The sequence below is a fragment of the Theropithecus gelada genome, chromosome 6, assembly GCF_003255815.1.
Source record: "Theropithecus gelada isolate Dixy chromosome 6, Tgel_1.0, whole genome shotgun sequence".
Lineage (NCBI taxonomy): Eukaryota > Metazoa > Chordata > Mammalia > Primates > Cercopithecidae > Theropithecus > Theropithecus gelada.
The window spans coordinates 63,050,213-63,065,396 of NC_037673.1; the positions used below are offsets into that span (position 1 = coordinate 63,050,213).

At 40.0% G+C, this 15,184-nt stretch overlaps 1 protein-coding gene across 2 annotated transcripts in view; it reads left to right on the forward strand.

Annotated features, from left to right (window-relative positions):
• Window positions 1–7,348, forward strand: part of NLN (neurolysin) — a 103,739-nt gene extending 96,391 nt beyond the window's left edge. The window contains exon 13 of one of the 2 annotated variants that reach the window (XM_025388619.1): window positions 824–7,348. In XM_025388619.1, the coding sequence (XP_025244404.1) occupies window positions 824–958 (135 nt within the window). In that variant the 3' untranslated portion in view covers window positions 959–7,348. The remainder of the gene's footprint in view (window positions 1–823) is intronic. The other variant, XM_025388620.1, reaches the window with a different exon arrangement.
• Window positions 7,349–15,184: the final 7,836 nt, after the last annotated feature.

The window sequence follows — 15,184 nt, forward strand, 5'->3', positions numbered from 1 at the left end:
CAAGTGATATAATGGATATAAATGTAAGTGTTCCTCTGTGAATTGTTTGTTATGTGTATATTTGGAATTATGCTTCATTGAATTGTCTTGCCTTGCTTTCTTAAAAGGACACTGAAAGGGAAGTGAAAATATTGAACAATGCTGATACTGAATAACAACTATTTTCTTACACTCTATCTGCTCCTGTGTTTATGTAAATAAAAGTAGAGGAACTGTGATGTTTTAAAATTCCAGACCTCCATCCCCAAATAAAGCTTTCTAAAGGTCCTCATTCCCAGCATCGCACCCACCAAAACGTCTGGCCCTCCCCTGCGGGACATGTGCGGCCCTCCTTCTCTCATCCATAAGGAGGAGGGTTCTGTTGTTGTTTTGAATGAGCCCATCATAAAAGCAGCAGAAACCATGTGACAGTAGCCATGCTCCTGTTTCTGGGTACCCAGAAGGTTGTTTGTAGCCTTCTTGAACACTTGCTTTCTAACCCTTTTGAATTTACAAGAGATAGCACAGCAAATAGGAACCTGCCGTATATTCCATTTGGCTATATTTTGTTTGTTTGTTCATGTTGTCAGCTCACTGCCTAGAATCTAAGGAGACAAGACCATAATAAAGGACAGTGTAGAAGACCTGAAGTTTTAAGCTCCAAATCTCTTAGCTACCAAAATAAATAAATCCTACAGAGCTGTTTGTGAGCAAGAGAAAACATCTAGACAGAGTAAGGCTAAAGTCCTTTTTCCTTCACCCCTACCCTTTCCTCTTTTACATCTAGAGATTTGGAAAATTGCTATAACCATGAATTATTAGGTATGATGTTTTCTTTTATTAGGTTGGAATGAAATACAGAAACCTAATCCTGAAACCTGGGGGATCTCTGGACGGCATGGACATGCTCCACAATTTCTTGAAACGTGAGCCAAACCAAAAAGCGTTCCTAATGAGTCGAGGCCTGCATGCTTCGTGAACTGGGGATCCTTGGTAGCCGTCCATGTCTGGAGAACAAGTCAACATCACCGTGTGTTACTGGCCTGGAAACTGAAGGGAGTTTTACAAGTGAAAATTTAGATTTCTATTGACATCCTTTTGTTTTCTAATTTTAAAAATTATAAAGATGTAAATGGAATTATAAATACTGTGACCTAAGAAAAGACCCACTAGAAAGTAATTGTACTATAAAATTTCATAAAACTGGATTTGATTTCTTTTTATGAAAGTTTCATATGAATGTAACTTGATTTTTTTACTATTATAATCTAGATAATATGATATAAGAGGGCTAAGAATTTTAAAATTGAATCATATACATGATATAATTTGATCTTTCTTGTATCTTGAAGTTTTGTACTTGGGATTTCTGGACTGATAAATGAATCATCACATTCTTCTGGTAAATATTTTCTTGGAGCTCTGTGTCAACTTTGATCCTTTGTCTCCCAAGAAGGTGTGACCTCTCCTTTGCCTGCATACCTCAAGGCCAGGGGAATATGCCTCAGTGATGCATTTTTTGTATATCAGGCCGCGTGATTCCCAACTTTCTGCCATACTTAAATTACGTTCCTCCATTTGAGTTTTGTCTTTTCCGTCTGAAGTGCAGTCAAGAGTATCAAAAACTTATGTTTCAATTAGACTGGTCTAATGTATAAGTTTTTGTATCTTGTATTAGAGGATTTCGTAGCTTGTATGAGAGGCTCATTTCCACTTCAGCATACAAGATCATTAGTCTTTTGGCATGTGTGCCAATTAGAATACTAAAGCAAGTCCAAGCACATTTTTCTCTTTTCGTGTTTCTGATAAGTGTTAGGGACTTTGCCTCTTTTGCTTACTACATCCACAAAAGTGTCAGGTAGACATGTCACAAATGGCTCTGTAGAGAGCCATGGGAAGAGAGAGGAGGTGGATGTGGAACATAAAGGGTTCAGAACCTCCAGAACAGGAATGGGTTTTGGACAGAAGCATTTTAGGACAGCTGCTCCAAAGCCTTATGTGTATGATGAAACTTAACCACAGGGAAGAGACTCTTCAGTAGCCTGTTCCGTCAGGTGATTTTTATTTTAAGTGAACCTTTGGATCTATCTTTAACTCTCTTTATCGTGAGTCTAAATTCCAATTCTGCAGCAGACAGTAAACTCACAGTATTTTTCCTGTAGGAATCTATTCAATAAAGGAAACCAAGACAGGATAATAAAATTTAAAAAAAAAAAAAAAAAAAACTTTGAATGTACCCTGCCTAGGTCTTCCAGTTGTTTTCCAGTGCATACCTCAGGTATGACTTTGCTAGCCAGAGACAAAATTAGCACCTTTCGATTCTCTAGTCCAAGTGAACTTTGTGCTAAATAAAAAATTATTATACTACATAACAAAATTACAGACAGCAGGAAATGCAAGAGCTAGGAGATTCCTAGATTATATCTGCCAAGCAAATACCTTAAACATCCACCTGAAATCCTACTACCCTCTATTCTGAGATAATTTGCCCAGCCCTTCTCTTCCCCACACTCACTCAGTGTCACCCCCGTCTAGTCCCCAAAACTGTTTTTGTGGTCTTTGCACCCTATAGTAGTTTTCTCACATCTTCCCCCTCCCCAAGACTTTTCTGTTTTCCAGTATCAGACAAAAAAAAACTCTTCAGCTTTTTCCATTGTGTCTCCTTAACAGCAACTTTACCATTTGAAATCTTATTTCACACAGAAAAACTAAATTGGTGTGGAAAGGCTGCACACAAAGTTATATTATTATCCATGAGAATGAATTCATATTTCTTTCATACTTTAACATTAAAACCGAAATACATGAGAGCAAAAGCACCATAGTGTTCTTTTTATTTAGGGCCTACCTCTAATATTTAAAATCTACCAAAGAACAGTCACAAAATTAAAACTCAGCCCGGGCGCGGTGGCTCACACCTGTAATCCCAGCACCTTGGGAGGCCAAGGCAGGCGGATCACCTGAGGTCAGAAGTTCAAGACCAGCCTGGCCAACATGGTGAAACCCCGTCTCCACAAAAATACAAAAAGCTGGGTATGACGTCTGGTGCCTGTAGTCCCAGCTACTCGGGAGGCTGAGGCAGGAAAATAGCTTGAACCCGGGAGGCAGAGGTTGTAGCGAGCTGAGATCATGCCATTGTACTCCAGCCTGGACAACAGAGCCAGATTAAGTCTCAGAAAAATTAATACTCAAAAAATTCTCAAGCATAATTCAAAAGAAAGGACTTACTTTTAAAAATTCCCTAGTGTGATTCAAAAGAAAGAACTTAAACTTACTTTGTTTTTTTTAATGTGGCCCTCCATCTAGTTGTTCTTTTTTTCCAGCTCAGAGCAGAGAATATCACTGACATACTTGAAATGGTGGATAACTATGGAAATTGTAATTAGACAAATGTACACTTTAGATTTATGGACTGAGCCACATATAATAAGGTCTCTCCAGGTAATTGATCCAGGGGATTTAGGCCTCTTTTGGTTTTTCTGTTTTTTTTTTTTACAGGCACTGTTGTGTTGTGAAGGATAAAATCTTAAACATCTTATGCTAATGGATAGTAGGCATGATCCTAAAGGTTTAGTTTTACGATGCTGCAGAGAAGAGAAATGTCTTGACGTTATGCCACGTGATATAGACTTTGTCCCCCTCTAGTATAAATGTTGCATGTTACCTAAACAACTAAAAATTGCCTTGAAGAGTTATCACCTGAGCTACTTATGCCAAGGTCTTGCCTTTCTAAAGCTAATGAGGTGAGAGGTGGATATCTGTAGCTCTTCGGATGAAAATTGCATTGTGGAAGACACCAACATTGAGGAAATAGCTCTTCAAAGAAAAATTACTGATATGATCATTGTACTTGTAAATGCCTTAAGTAATAGGCAGTGACTCACTTTTCTACTTTACCATTTTACCTTTAGCCTTTATGTATGAATTATAGGTCTGTGGAGATCCTGCCTCCCCACTAGGCCAGTTTGTTTGCATTTACCATTTATTCATTTTCTATCACACACAGGTGGAACTTTCCATGCGCCAAGGAAATTGCATTAAAATTTACATTAAAATACCATCTTACTTCAGGTTGCTATAACAAAATATAGATTGGGTGGCTTCAAAAGCAGACATTTCTTACAGTTCTGGAAGCTGGGAAGTCCCACAATCCACATGCTGGTAAATTTGGTTCGCGGTGAGGCCCCTCTTCCTCTTTTACTGACCACATCCCCAAAAGTGTCAGGTCGACATGTTACAAATGGCTCTGTAGAGAGCCATGGGAAGAGAGGAGGCGGATGTGGAACATAAAGGTTCAGAAACTTCTGCAGGCAGCAGTGGCAGGGAGCAAGCCCTAGAGTGTCTTTGTTTTACAAGAGCAGGAATCCCATCATGAGAGTTCCATCCTCATGACTTTATCTAAACCTGGTCACCTCCCACAAAGGCCCCACCCCCTAACCCCATCACATTGGCTGTTAGGGCTTCAATGTAGGGAATGGGGCACAAACATTCAGTCCATAATGAATACCGAGTCCTCAAATAGGGTTTAAACATAGTTAACTGAACACCCAAAGAATGTTAAAAGAGAAAATCCATTTTATTTGAATAGATACAGTGACCAAAGCTGCTTCCCTCAAATCAACACATTACAGTTAGATGTCTCCCATCTGAAATTGGATAGCCCATTGAAATTGAACATGCCTTCTCTTATAAATGTGTGGTGAGAATAAAAGCAAGAAAGCAACGAATGTGGGGGCTCACACCTATAATCCTAACACTTTGGAAGGTTGAGGCAGGAGGATCCTTTGCGCTCAAGAGTTTGAGACCAGGCTGAGCAACATAGACCCTGTCTCTACAAAAACTAAAAAAATTAGCTAGGGATGGTGGCACATGCCTGTAGTCCCAGCTACTTGGAAGGCTGAGGTGGGAGGATTGCTTGAGCCCAAGAAGGTCAAGGCAGCCATGAGCCATAATCACGTCACTGCATTCCAGCCTGGGTGACAGAGACCCTGTCTTAAAAAAAAGTAAAATACAAGAAAAGAAAAGACAGATACACCTTCAGTTCTTTGAAAAACAGTCAACGTCCAAAAAGTTTAATTTTTGAGTCACCTTTAATAGAGAAATTTCCTACTGGAAACAGATCCACCTAAGTGATTATCTAGTATCAACTGTATCAAGGCAAAAGGTAAAGGTTACAAGATGTAAATATTAGACCAAAATAGCCTTTTTCAACAAACAATAATGCTATAAGTCTGTAACAAAACAAAATTTGAAAAATTGAGGTAATGTGCACAACCATGCACACACCCCCACACCACACCATGAGTGATTCTTGAGTTTTTATTTGGTTGAATTCACCTTGTAGTTCCCTTTCCCGGGAAAATACAGGTTCAACACATCTAGTCCATGATGTACATACAAGGGGAAGGGGTGAACAGGAAATAGGCTCCCTTGTTCGGCTCACATGAGCTGGAACCTGTACGAGCTGCATACTTCATAGACCCCAGAGGCTCGCCTCAATTTTACTCCCATGATAAAATGTCTCTAGCATTTGTTATGAGAGAAACTGGCTAGAAATAGTTTGTTCATTGAGTCCAGCAAGACACACATTGCTGTTGATATCTTTGTGGCTAAGATGGAGAATGTGACTGGATAATAGTTATCCAGATGGATTCCTAGCTATTGAAACAGTCTGAGATAGTGCATAATGATTAATGTTAAACTGGGGGTAATTTCAAGTCATTTGGCTAAAAATGGAAAAAACCATAAAAGTATCAAATTTACAGATAATAGGGCTGGAATTATTAAGTATGATGATGTTATTAATATTTAAAACTATTTTGGCCGGGCGAGGTGGCTCACGCCTGTAATCCCAGCACTTTGGGAGGCCAAGGTGGATGGATTACCTGAGGTCAGGAGTTCAAGACCAGCTTGGCCAACATGGCAAAACCCCATCTCTACTAAAAAATACAAAAATTAGCCAGGTGTTGTGGTGCATGTCTGTAGTCCCAGCTACTTGGGAGGCTGAGGCAGAAGAATCGCTTGAACCCAGGAGTTGGAGGTTGCAGTGAGCTGACATTGTGCCACTTCACTCCAGCCTGGGCAACAAAGTGAAACTCTGTCTCAAAAGTAAAAAAAAAATAATAATATTTAAAATTATTTCAATGTGGAGACAAGCTCAAAATGAAATTAGACACATTCCATTACCCAGGTAAAAGAAGGGGAAGACTGACTTGATAGTATTCAGGAAAAAAGAGTTGGCAGTTTGATTTGGCCAAATTCCGATGTCAGCTCATAGGACAGCACACCTGGGGAGGGGGACGGGAGGTGAGAACTAAGGCTTTTTAAGAGTGTGTTGATAGAAGTATGTGCCCAGATCAAAAGAATAATCCCCCTGAACTCCAGTGTAAGATCAATCACTGTTAGAATATTGTGTTCCTTTCTAGGTATCACATTTTAAGCAGACTTCGGCCAAGTATTACAGTGTTTGCAGGGCAGGAACAAGATGATGATAAATTTGAAAATACTTCTCAAAAGAAATATAAAAAAGAATTAGGGAAGTTCAGTCTGGAGATAATTCAGAAATACAGATGATAATTGTTTTCAGATTCTTGAAGGAAATGGGAGAGAGAATAGGCTAATTCTGTACTGCTTCAGAAATCAAATGGAAACAATTAAATTCCATTAGAGAAATGGTTGGAAAATATGAGGAGGATTTAGTTCAGCATGAGGAAGCTGTTTCTAATAATTTTTGTTGGCTAAAAATACATTCTGCTGCTGTGAAAAGCCTGTAGCTGCCAGGAGTGTTACAGAGGGCATTCCTCCCTTGAATTGACATTTGTGCCAAATCGGCTTTGAGGGCTTCTCCAGCTTTTAAGATGTGATAATGATAAGATGATCGTCGGGAAAACATCCCTCAGATGAAACGTTCACTGACTGGCTCTGAAAACTGACATTCAGATGATTGTGGCTCCGCCATACTGCAGGAATATTGTTTATGGCTTAAGGTTGCCTCGCTCCTCATCTGTAATCACTGAAAGTTTATCCAGAGGTTAATTACCAGTTTTCTGGTGGGTATCTGGGAACCGAGGATGGGAGACTAACAGTTGTATATGACCATAATAAAGCAAAAGACTGTTATAGAATGAGTAAAAGTTCATTTTCTTCCCTTACAGAATTTACATTTACTTTCTGTCCATTCCACTCACTACTGTCTTCATCACACACACAGAGGCAAACATCTGATTCAGATACCCAGGGTGTCATGCATGCACTCCAGCATATTGTGATCTCTTCGAGGCTTGTTTCTGTCCCCTGTCCTCCACAGTCCTGGATTGCTAATGAATAGTTCATACATGTGTGTTAAATAAATATACCTTCTTTAAAATTATCTTTTGTTACAAAGATGCCTTTTTCTATGATAACTGCAAAATGCCTAATTTGTAAATAAACCTAAACTATACGGATAAGTTATTTCTACACCTGCGGGGGGCAGATTTCTACATGAGAGTCCTTTTCCTTAGTGTGCTGAGTTTCTGCATGAGGTAGATGAAAGAAACATGTTTTTTGAAAAAAAAAAAAAAAATTGGCAATGGAGAACATTTCTAAAGCTTTCTCAGCTTCTCCCTATGATTATGTATTGAAACCTAGGAATTTGTTAATCTGGAATCTCTGGTTTTCTTGGGGGGTCTATGAAAAGGGCAGAGCAAGCAGATGTCCCATGATTGCCCTGAAATTATATGAGATATGTTCGTGTGCATGGATACATGCATTTTTTCTACGGATAGAGTCCTTAGCTTTAATCAGAACAAATTAAGAACTGTCTTTAAAAATATGCTTTCAGATGTTTGTTTTTGAATTCATTTCAAAGACTCTAACCTGCCCGTTATGTGTCAAGCACTGTGCTTGGCAATGAGGATACAAAAAGCCACTCCAGAACCGGAGCTGCTCACAGTGGAGTAGAGAAGGCAAAGAAGTTCATAATTTATTGGGATAAACTATAATAGAAAAGCATGTATCCAAAGCTTTTCTGTGTCTTCCCCTCAACCCTGATTGATTGACTCCACTATACAATTTGACTGTTGTGCCACAAAATTTTACATAGTTACCACGCCACCTGCCACCACAGGCTTCTATCTTTTTTGGTTTTTGTTCTTTGTTCTTTGGTTTTTTTCTTTTTTTTTTTTTTTTTTTTTTTTTTTTGAGACAGAGTCTCGCTCGGTCACCCAGGCTGGAATGCAGTGGCGCGGTCTCAGCTCACTGCAAGCTCCGCCTCCTGGGTTCACGCCATCCTCCTGCCTCAGCCTCCCGAGTAGCTGGGCCTACAGCCGCCCGGCTATTTTTTTGTATTTTTAGTAGAGACGGGGTTTCATCGTGTTAGCCAGGATGGTCTTGCTCTCCTGACCTCGTAATCCGCCCGCCTCAGCCTCCCAAAGTGCTGGGATTACAGGCGTGAGCCAATGCGCCCGGCCCACAGGCTTCTATTTTTAACAAAATGATTGCTTTTCTCTTTTCAGCATTTCAGGAGTGGGACTAAATGGTGTTCTGTATCTGGTATATCCAGGAGTTTCTTAGAGCTGGTGGTTAAAGGGCTTATAAACAAGAGATGAAAATGTTCACTTTTGCCATTTTTTGTGCAAGTGGTTGTAAATTGATAGCCATTAGAAGAATGATATGGGACCACTTTTGAGCTGATACTTATTAGATAGCCAAGAGGCATTGGTACATCCTATAAATCTAGAAAACAGATTGTTAAAATAATCACTGAGTTGTTTAGAGATGGTCCAGAATTAGTCAAGATTTCTTACTTTCTGTTCCCAGCAACTTTTTTTGAGATGAGATCTTCCCATGTTGCCCAGGCTGATCTGGAATTCCTGGGCTCAAGCGATTCTCCCGCCTCAGCCTCCCAAAGTGCTGGGATTACTGGTGTGAGCCACTGTGCACGGCCCCATCAGTGTTAATAATTTCCATTACCACCAGTAAGAGCCGAAAGAAAAGCACCCTAGCACTTCAACCTCTTACTGCCTATTATCTATGACTTCTTTATGTAGGGATAGAAACTGATTAAACATATCAATGAAAGACTAAAGAAACCCCGGGGCTCCAAGGTTCAAACAAAGACTGGGGCTGGACTTTAAACTTACACTCCATTTCCTTCTGTTTCTTTAAATAATCATCTGCTTCTCAGAAATCCCTGTTTTTGTCTCTCAGACCTACATATTTTATTTTCTTGTATTTTACTTATTCATGTAATTATCTAAATTTTTGATGAGATAATACATTTGATGAGAGAAAGTATAGCAGTGATTCCAGACAGGAATTTTCTTTCTCTTTTAATGATTGGATGGATAGGTCTTAAAAGGAATGTAAGACTTTATTCCGGAACAAAGCAGTCATCAGTCCCTTTGTATTTGGGGCAAAGTGGGGAAAACCGAAAGATCCATTTTGTCCTCCCTGTTCCAAATCAGATGCCTTTCTATGGTCTTCAACATTTGTGTGACTGACAAGTGGGACTTCTGTTGTAATTCACAATGCAATCACTGTTCTAAACATGCACATGGCCCACTCTGTCTCAGCTTCAATTATAAAATCTTCAGCCAGAGGCTATTATCCTCTGTTTTGTTCAGTCAGAGAGATAGCCAGTGAATTTCCAACTGAGATCAGGTGGCAGGAGAACAATTTCTCACACTTCATCTATCAAGCCCTTATAGACCCCAGTATATTTCCTCCATTGGGGGGTCCTGATAGGGAAGTTTTTCTGAAGTCATTTGGGAAGGTGTCCTAACATTGCATTTGCCTTCCTAATTCCACCTTAGAAGAGGGCAAGGAAATAATAGCTTAAGAAAGTGTAAATTCACAGAGCTCCATCCTCCTGTTTCGTTATTTTCATGTCACTAATTTTTTAGTAGATAAGCTACATCCCATGGTCTACCCAGCCATGTGAAGCATCTCTTCCTCTCCTGCCCACCCTTCCTTTCTCCCCAAAGTCCAATTAAATACATTGAAGATTCTGGGCAAATCTCTCCAAATCCCAGCAGGAACACAACAGAAGTCTGAGGCAAAAAACATAGTTAGTGAGGCCATGGACAACAAATCTAGGTGCTTTTTAATTTGGGAATGAGAGATTGGAGGCTTTTCTGTGAAGCACCCTAGTTTTAAATTACAGTCAGTGTCCTAATGCCTGCAGGCTAAATGAGAGGTTTGGAAGGATTAGGGTAAGAGTAGACTATATACAACCACTTCTACAAGTAAATGCCTTTTAATTTTTTTCTAAGATAAATATTGCAGGAAGAGTAAATGCCTTTTTAAAATGGCTGTGCAAGCTAGGCATGGTGGTACATTCCTATAGTCCTAGCTCTTCAGAAGGCTGCGGCAGGGGGATAGCTTGATCCCAGGAATCAGAGGCTGTAATGAGCTATGATTGTACCACTGCACTCCAGCCTGGGTGACAGAGTGAGACATTGTCTCTTTAAAAAAAAAAAAAAAAAAAAAAAAAGTGGGGGCCAGGAATGGTGGCTCAAGTCTGTAATCCCAGCAAATTGGGAGGCTGAGGTGAGGGGATGGCTTGAGCCCAGGAGTTTGAGACCAGCCTGGGCAACATAGTGAGACCCCTTCCCTGCAAAAAAATTTTTAAAATTAGCCTGCTGTGGTGGCATACACCTGTGGTTCCAGCTACTCAGGAGGCTAAGGTGGGAGGATACTTTGAGCCTGGGAAGTCAAGCCTGCAGTGAGCTGTGAGTAATTGCACCACTGCGCTCCAGCCTGGGTGACAGAGTGAAGCCTTGTCTCAAAAAATGAATGAATGAATGAATGAATGAATGAATGAATGAATGAATGAATGTCTGCAGAATCCAGAAGAGCTCTACGGAAGATTTGGCATCTTTCAAAACTCATTGACCAAATTATAAGTATAATTATGAACTTGTTCCAGGAAAGCCAAATTGCTATCCAGTTGACTTTTATCTTCTGAAGTTCAAGTTATTGGGGAGGTGGGGGAAAAGCCAGTTAAAGTGAACTTGTTTTATAAGGGTGGTGCGTATTTGTGTTAAGGCATACAAAAACCTGATTAATTCCTCTCTCTACCTAGTAAGTTTCTTAATACCCTATCAGAATTCAGCTGGAGCATTAGTACAGCAACACACTGTTTTCTCTGGTGCCAGTAGACAAAATGTCAGAACGCCTGCTGCATTCCTTTGGGATAATAGAAATGAAGTCATTACATTAGAAAGTGGATCATGTGCCCAGGATACACTTTCATCCTGAACCCAGTGACTCTTTCCCAGGTTAAAGTCAATGATCTGGTGGCAGATGCAGTTCTAGTAGCCAGAAGAGGGTGAGACAGAAGAGCCACTTAAGGAACATTGAGGTTTTATGATATTTGAGATGGCAATGACAGGTTGGTGTGGTGGCTGAAGTGCAGATGTGTCTATCAGAAGGTGAACACTGAGAGGGAAGAAGTGTTATGACAGAGAGCCAAGAACTTGATTGCTGGCAAGTGCTGGCTTGAACAAGGGCAATTGCTGGAATCTAAGAGGGGTGCTAATATTCAAGAGAAGAAGGTGTCCAGTTTCAGGGCTTGATTAGCAAACAATTGTTTTGTAATTCAAGGTGACTAGGAGTTTTACTTTTCAAAAGTACTGTAAGAGACTGTCTCACCTCCTCCAAAGGATTTTCAGGACTTGTTAACCATGAATAATAAAAGATACGAGTTCATGGCCAGGTGTGGCAGCTCACACCTGTAATCCTAGCTCTTTGGGAGGCTGAGGTAGGTGGATCACTTCTGCCCAGGAGTTCAAGACCAGCCTAGGCAATATGGTGAAACCTCAGCTCTACTAAAAATATGAGAATTAGCCAAGTGTGGTGGCACGTGCCTGTAGTCCCAGCTACTTGGGAGGCTGAGTTGGGAGGATCACCTGGGCTTTGGAGGTCAAGGCTACAATAAGGCAAGATTGTACCACTGCACTCCAGCCTGAGCAATGACAGTGAGATCCTGTCTCAAAAAAATAAAATAAAATAAAAGGCATCAGTTCAAAGAAAACTCCTTAAAACTACCTTATTACCTCGTATGTATAAAAACTTTCGTAGTCATATTTTAATGCAACATTACCGAAGTTGACCTTTATTGTGCCTGTCAGAAAAATCTGGCTGTTATCTTGAGTTCCTAAAGGAAGAAGTAATAGGAGCTGTTTGACAGACTTGACAACAGTTTCTAACATTTCTAAACAGCCCAATCAATAATCAAAAGGACAGGCAGGGCTTGGCGACTCACGCCTGTAATCCCAGCATTTTCATAGGCTGAAGTGGGCCAATCGCTTGAGCTCAGGAGTTTGAGACCAGCCCGGGCAACATGCTGAAACCCCTGTCTCTGCATAATATACAAAAATTAGCTGGGCATGGTGGTGCATGCCTGTAGTCCCAGCCACTTGAGCCTGGGAGGTAGAGGCTGCAGTGAGCAATGATGGCACCACTGCTCTCCAGGCTTAGCGAGTGAGTGAGATCCTGTCTCAAAAACAAAAAGACAAAACAAAAACCACAGAAGGATAAATTGTTTGGCTCAACCCTCTAGAAACCATACAATATAAGTAACTCTCCCCAGTGAATTGGTTCTGGCTTAAATCTTGGAAATAATCATTTTTATCATGATTTTTATCATTTTTATCTTGAATATTTGTTTTCACAATTCTCACTCTCTTCCTCCATCCTTTTATACACATTCTCACACCACATTCTTAAGCAAAGAAAATATACTTTCAAACTAAGCGTTTCTTTTGATGCTAAGACACTTAAAAGATAACACCGGGGAAAACAAAAGAAAGAAATGCTTATTCCTTTCCCATCTGGATTTTACAAAGCAAACCACAAAACAGTACAAACTCAGTCAGTATGCATTTTACTTCCTCCTGCCGCTCTCTCTCTCTGCTTGGGATTAAATGTTCCTCTAGTCCTCAACCGAAATGGAAATATGATCACATTTGTTTACTGTGTTGTCTTTGTATTTCCTAGGTCAATAGGGGCAAATTTTGATTTACTGATGTAGCTTCTATCCCCAAACACAGAGAAATTCTTCAGGGAGCTTGCTGTAAGCATATCCAAGTGCAGCTGAATCTCACAGGTAGACATTCTATAAAAATAGAGTAGCACTTTAAGATGCAAAAGTGGCATCATTCAGTAGTGCCATCTCTGCACTCCAGGTGCAAGTCCAAGGATTCTACTAAACAGGGTTGCCAAATACTAATTACACTAATTGGTTATCAATGCTGTTCTTAAATATTATGATCCTGGGGTTTCTACAATGAGAAGAAAAGGGGATGCCTTCCCTTCCCCATATGAAATGCATAAATTCTATTATATACTCTCAAGTCAGCAAGAAATTACCAAGAAAAAAATTACCTTGTCTCAAATAACAAATTGGAGAGAAAATGACCAGTATCTGTATATATGTATTTATTTCCTTTTATCTTGTCTTTTCTTCATGTCCAAAACATAATAAACTTTTTACAAAACAGGCTAACATACCAAGATGAAGAGATTCATTATAGCCACTATGATTTTCAATGATAAAGGAAAGAAAAAAAAAATTTCAATACACTAAAATGGGATAAGCTCAACAGACTAGAGAGTTTCAAATGCATAGGAAAAGGAAATAAAAAGAGATAAAAGGAATTATAATATTTCTGAAACCAGCAATGTGATTCTGCTTCACACCCATGTGACTGGCAGCAATCTAGCTACTAAGGCTGAAGATGAGTACACCCAGTAGTTCCACTCCAAGATATGGACTGCCAAACAAACTTCTACATGGACACCATGAGGTATCTACTACAATGTTCACAGTAGCTTTGTTTACAATGGCAAAGCATTGAAAACCACCAAAGCATCTATCAGCAGAAGTGTGGATAATGTTTATTTGAACAATGGGGGCTGCATTGTAATTAGGATGAGGGAACTAGAGCTCCATGTGTCAATGTAGATACAACTCAAGAGCAGTGTTACAATGCCATTGCAGAAGGGTTCATTCAGATTACCCTTTATATAAGTTAAAAATATATATATGTAATATATATATATTCAAAATAATGATGTATCTTTGGTGGAGCTATACATGCTAGTATAAAAACATCCACATGAAAATGGATAATAAATTCAAGGCTTCCTCTGATGAGGGAGAAAGGAGAATAGGATTCAGAAGAGATATACAGGGAACTGAAACTACAACTACAATAAATGTTTTTATTTAAAAACCCAATGCAAGGCCAGGTGCAGTGGCTCAGGCCTGTAATCCCAGCAGTTTTGGGAGGCCGAGGCAGGCAGAACACTTGAGGTCAGGAGTTCTAGACCAGCCTGGCCAACATGGTGAAACCCCATGTCTACTAAAAGTCCAAAACTTAGCCACGTGTGGTAGTGGGTGCCTGTAATCCCAGCTATTCGAGGCTGAGCACGAGAATAGCTGGAACCTAGAAGGCAGAGGTTGCAGTGAGTCTACATTGCACCGCCACACTCCAGCCTGGGCAACACAGCAATACTTCATCCAAAAACAAAACAAAACACAACAAAAAAGTCAGTATGTTAAAGATTTCTTTAAGCTTTTTTTTATTGATTTCTTTAATCATTTCTTTAAAAATGCTTCTGAGTGATTTGTCAGAACGTGTCTTTCGAAGCACATTTTTTTTTAGCCAGAAATCCATCTAACTTCTATCATGCAAAATCCAGGCATATGAGATTCCCACATAGAGTTGTTTCTAAAGATCACCCCTTGGATGCCCCCCATAAAACCCAAAAATGAGCATCCTGATCTGCTGAAAATCTAAAATAATTGAAGTCATTACACAAGAAGCATAGAAGTTAGGTGGCCTGCCTCCTGCCATCTTGGTTATTCTGAACCACCTTTCCTTGCTTTGGACATCAGTGCTTGGAGCAGAGGGAGATCCCTGTGCTTAGTCTCAAGAGTTGGGTTAGACTCTGACTGCTCCTTCCCACGTTGTAGTGCTCAATCAGCATTCATTACCATTCATTATCATTCCCTTTTTCCTCNTTTTTTTTTTTTTTTTTTTTTTTTTTTGAGACAGAATCTCGCTCTGTTACCCAGGCTGGAGTGCAGTGGCACAATCTCCGCTCACTACAACCTCCGCCTCCCAGGTTCAAGCTATTCTCCTGCCTCAGTCTCCTGAGCAGCTGGAACTGCAGGTGGGCACCACCATGCCCAGCTAATTTTTGTATTTTTTGGTAG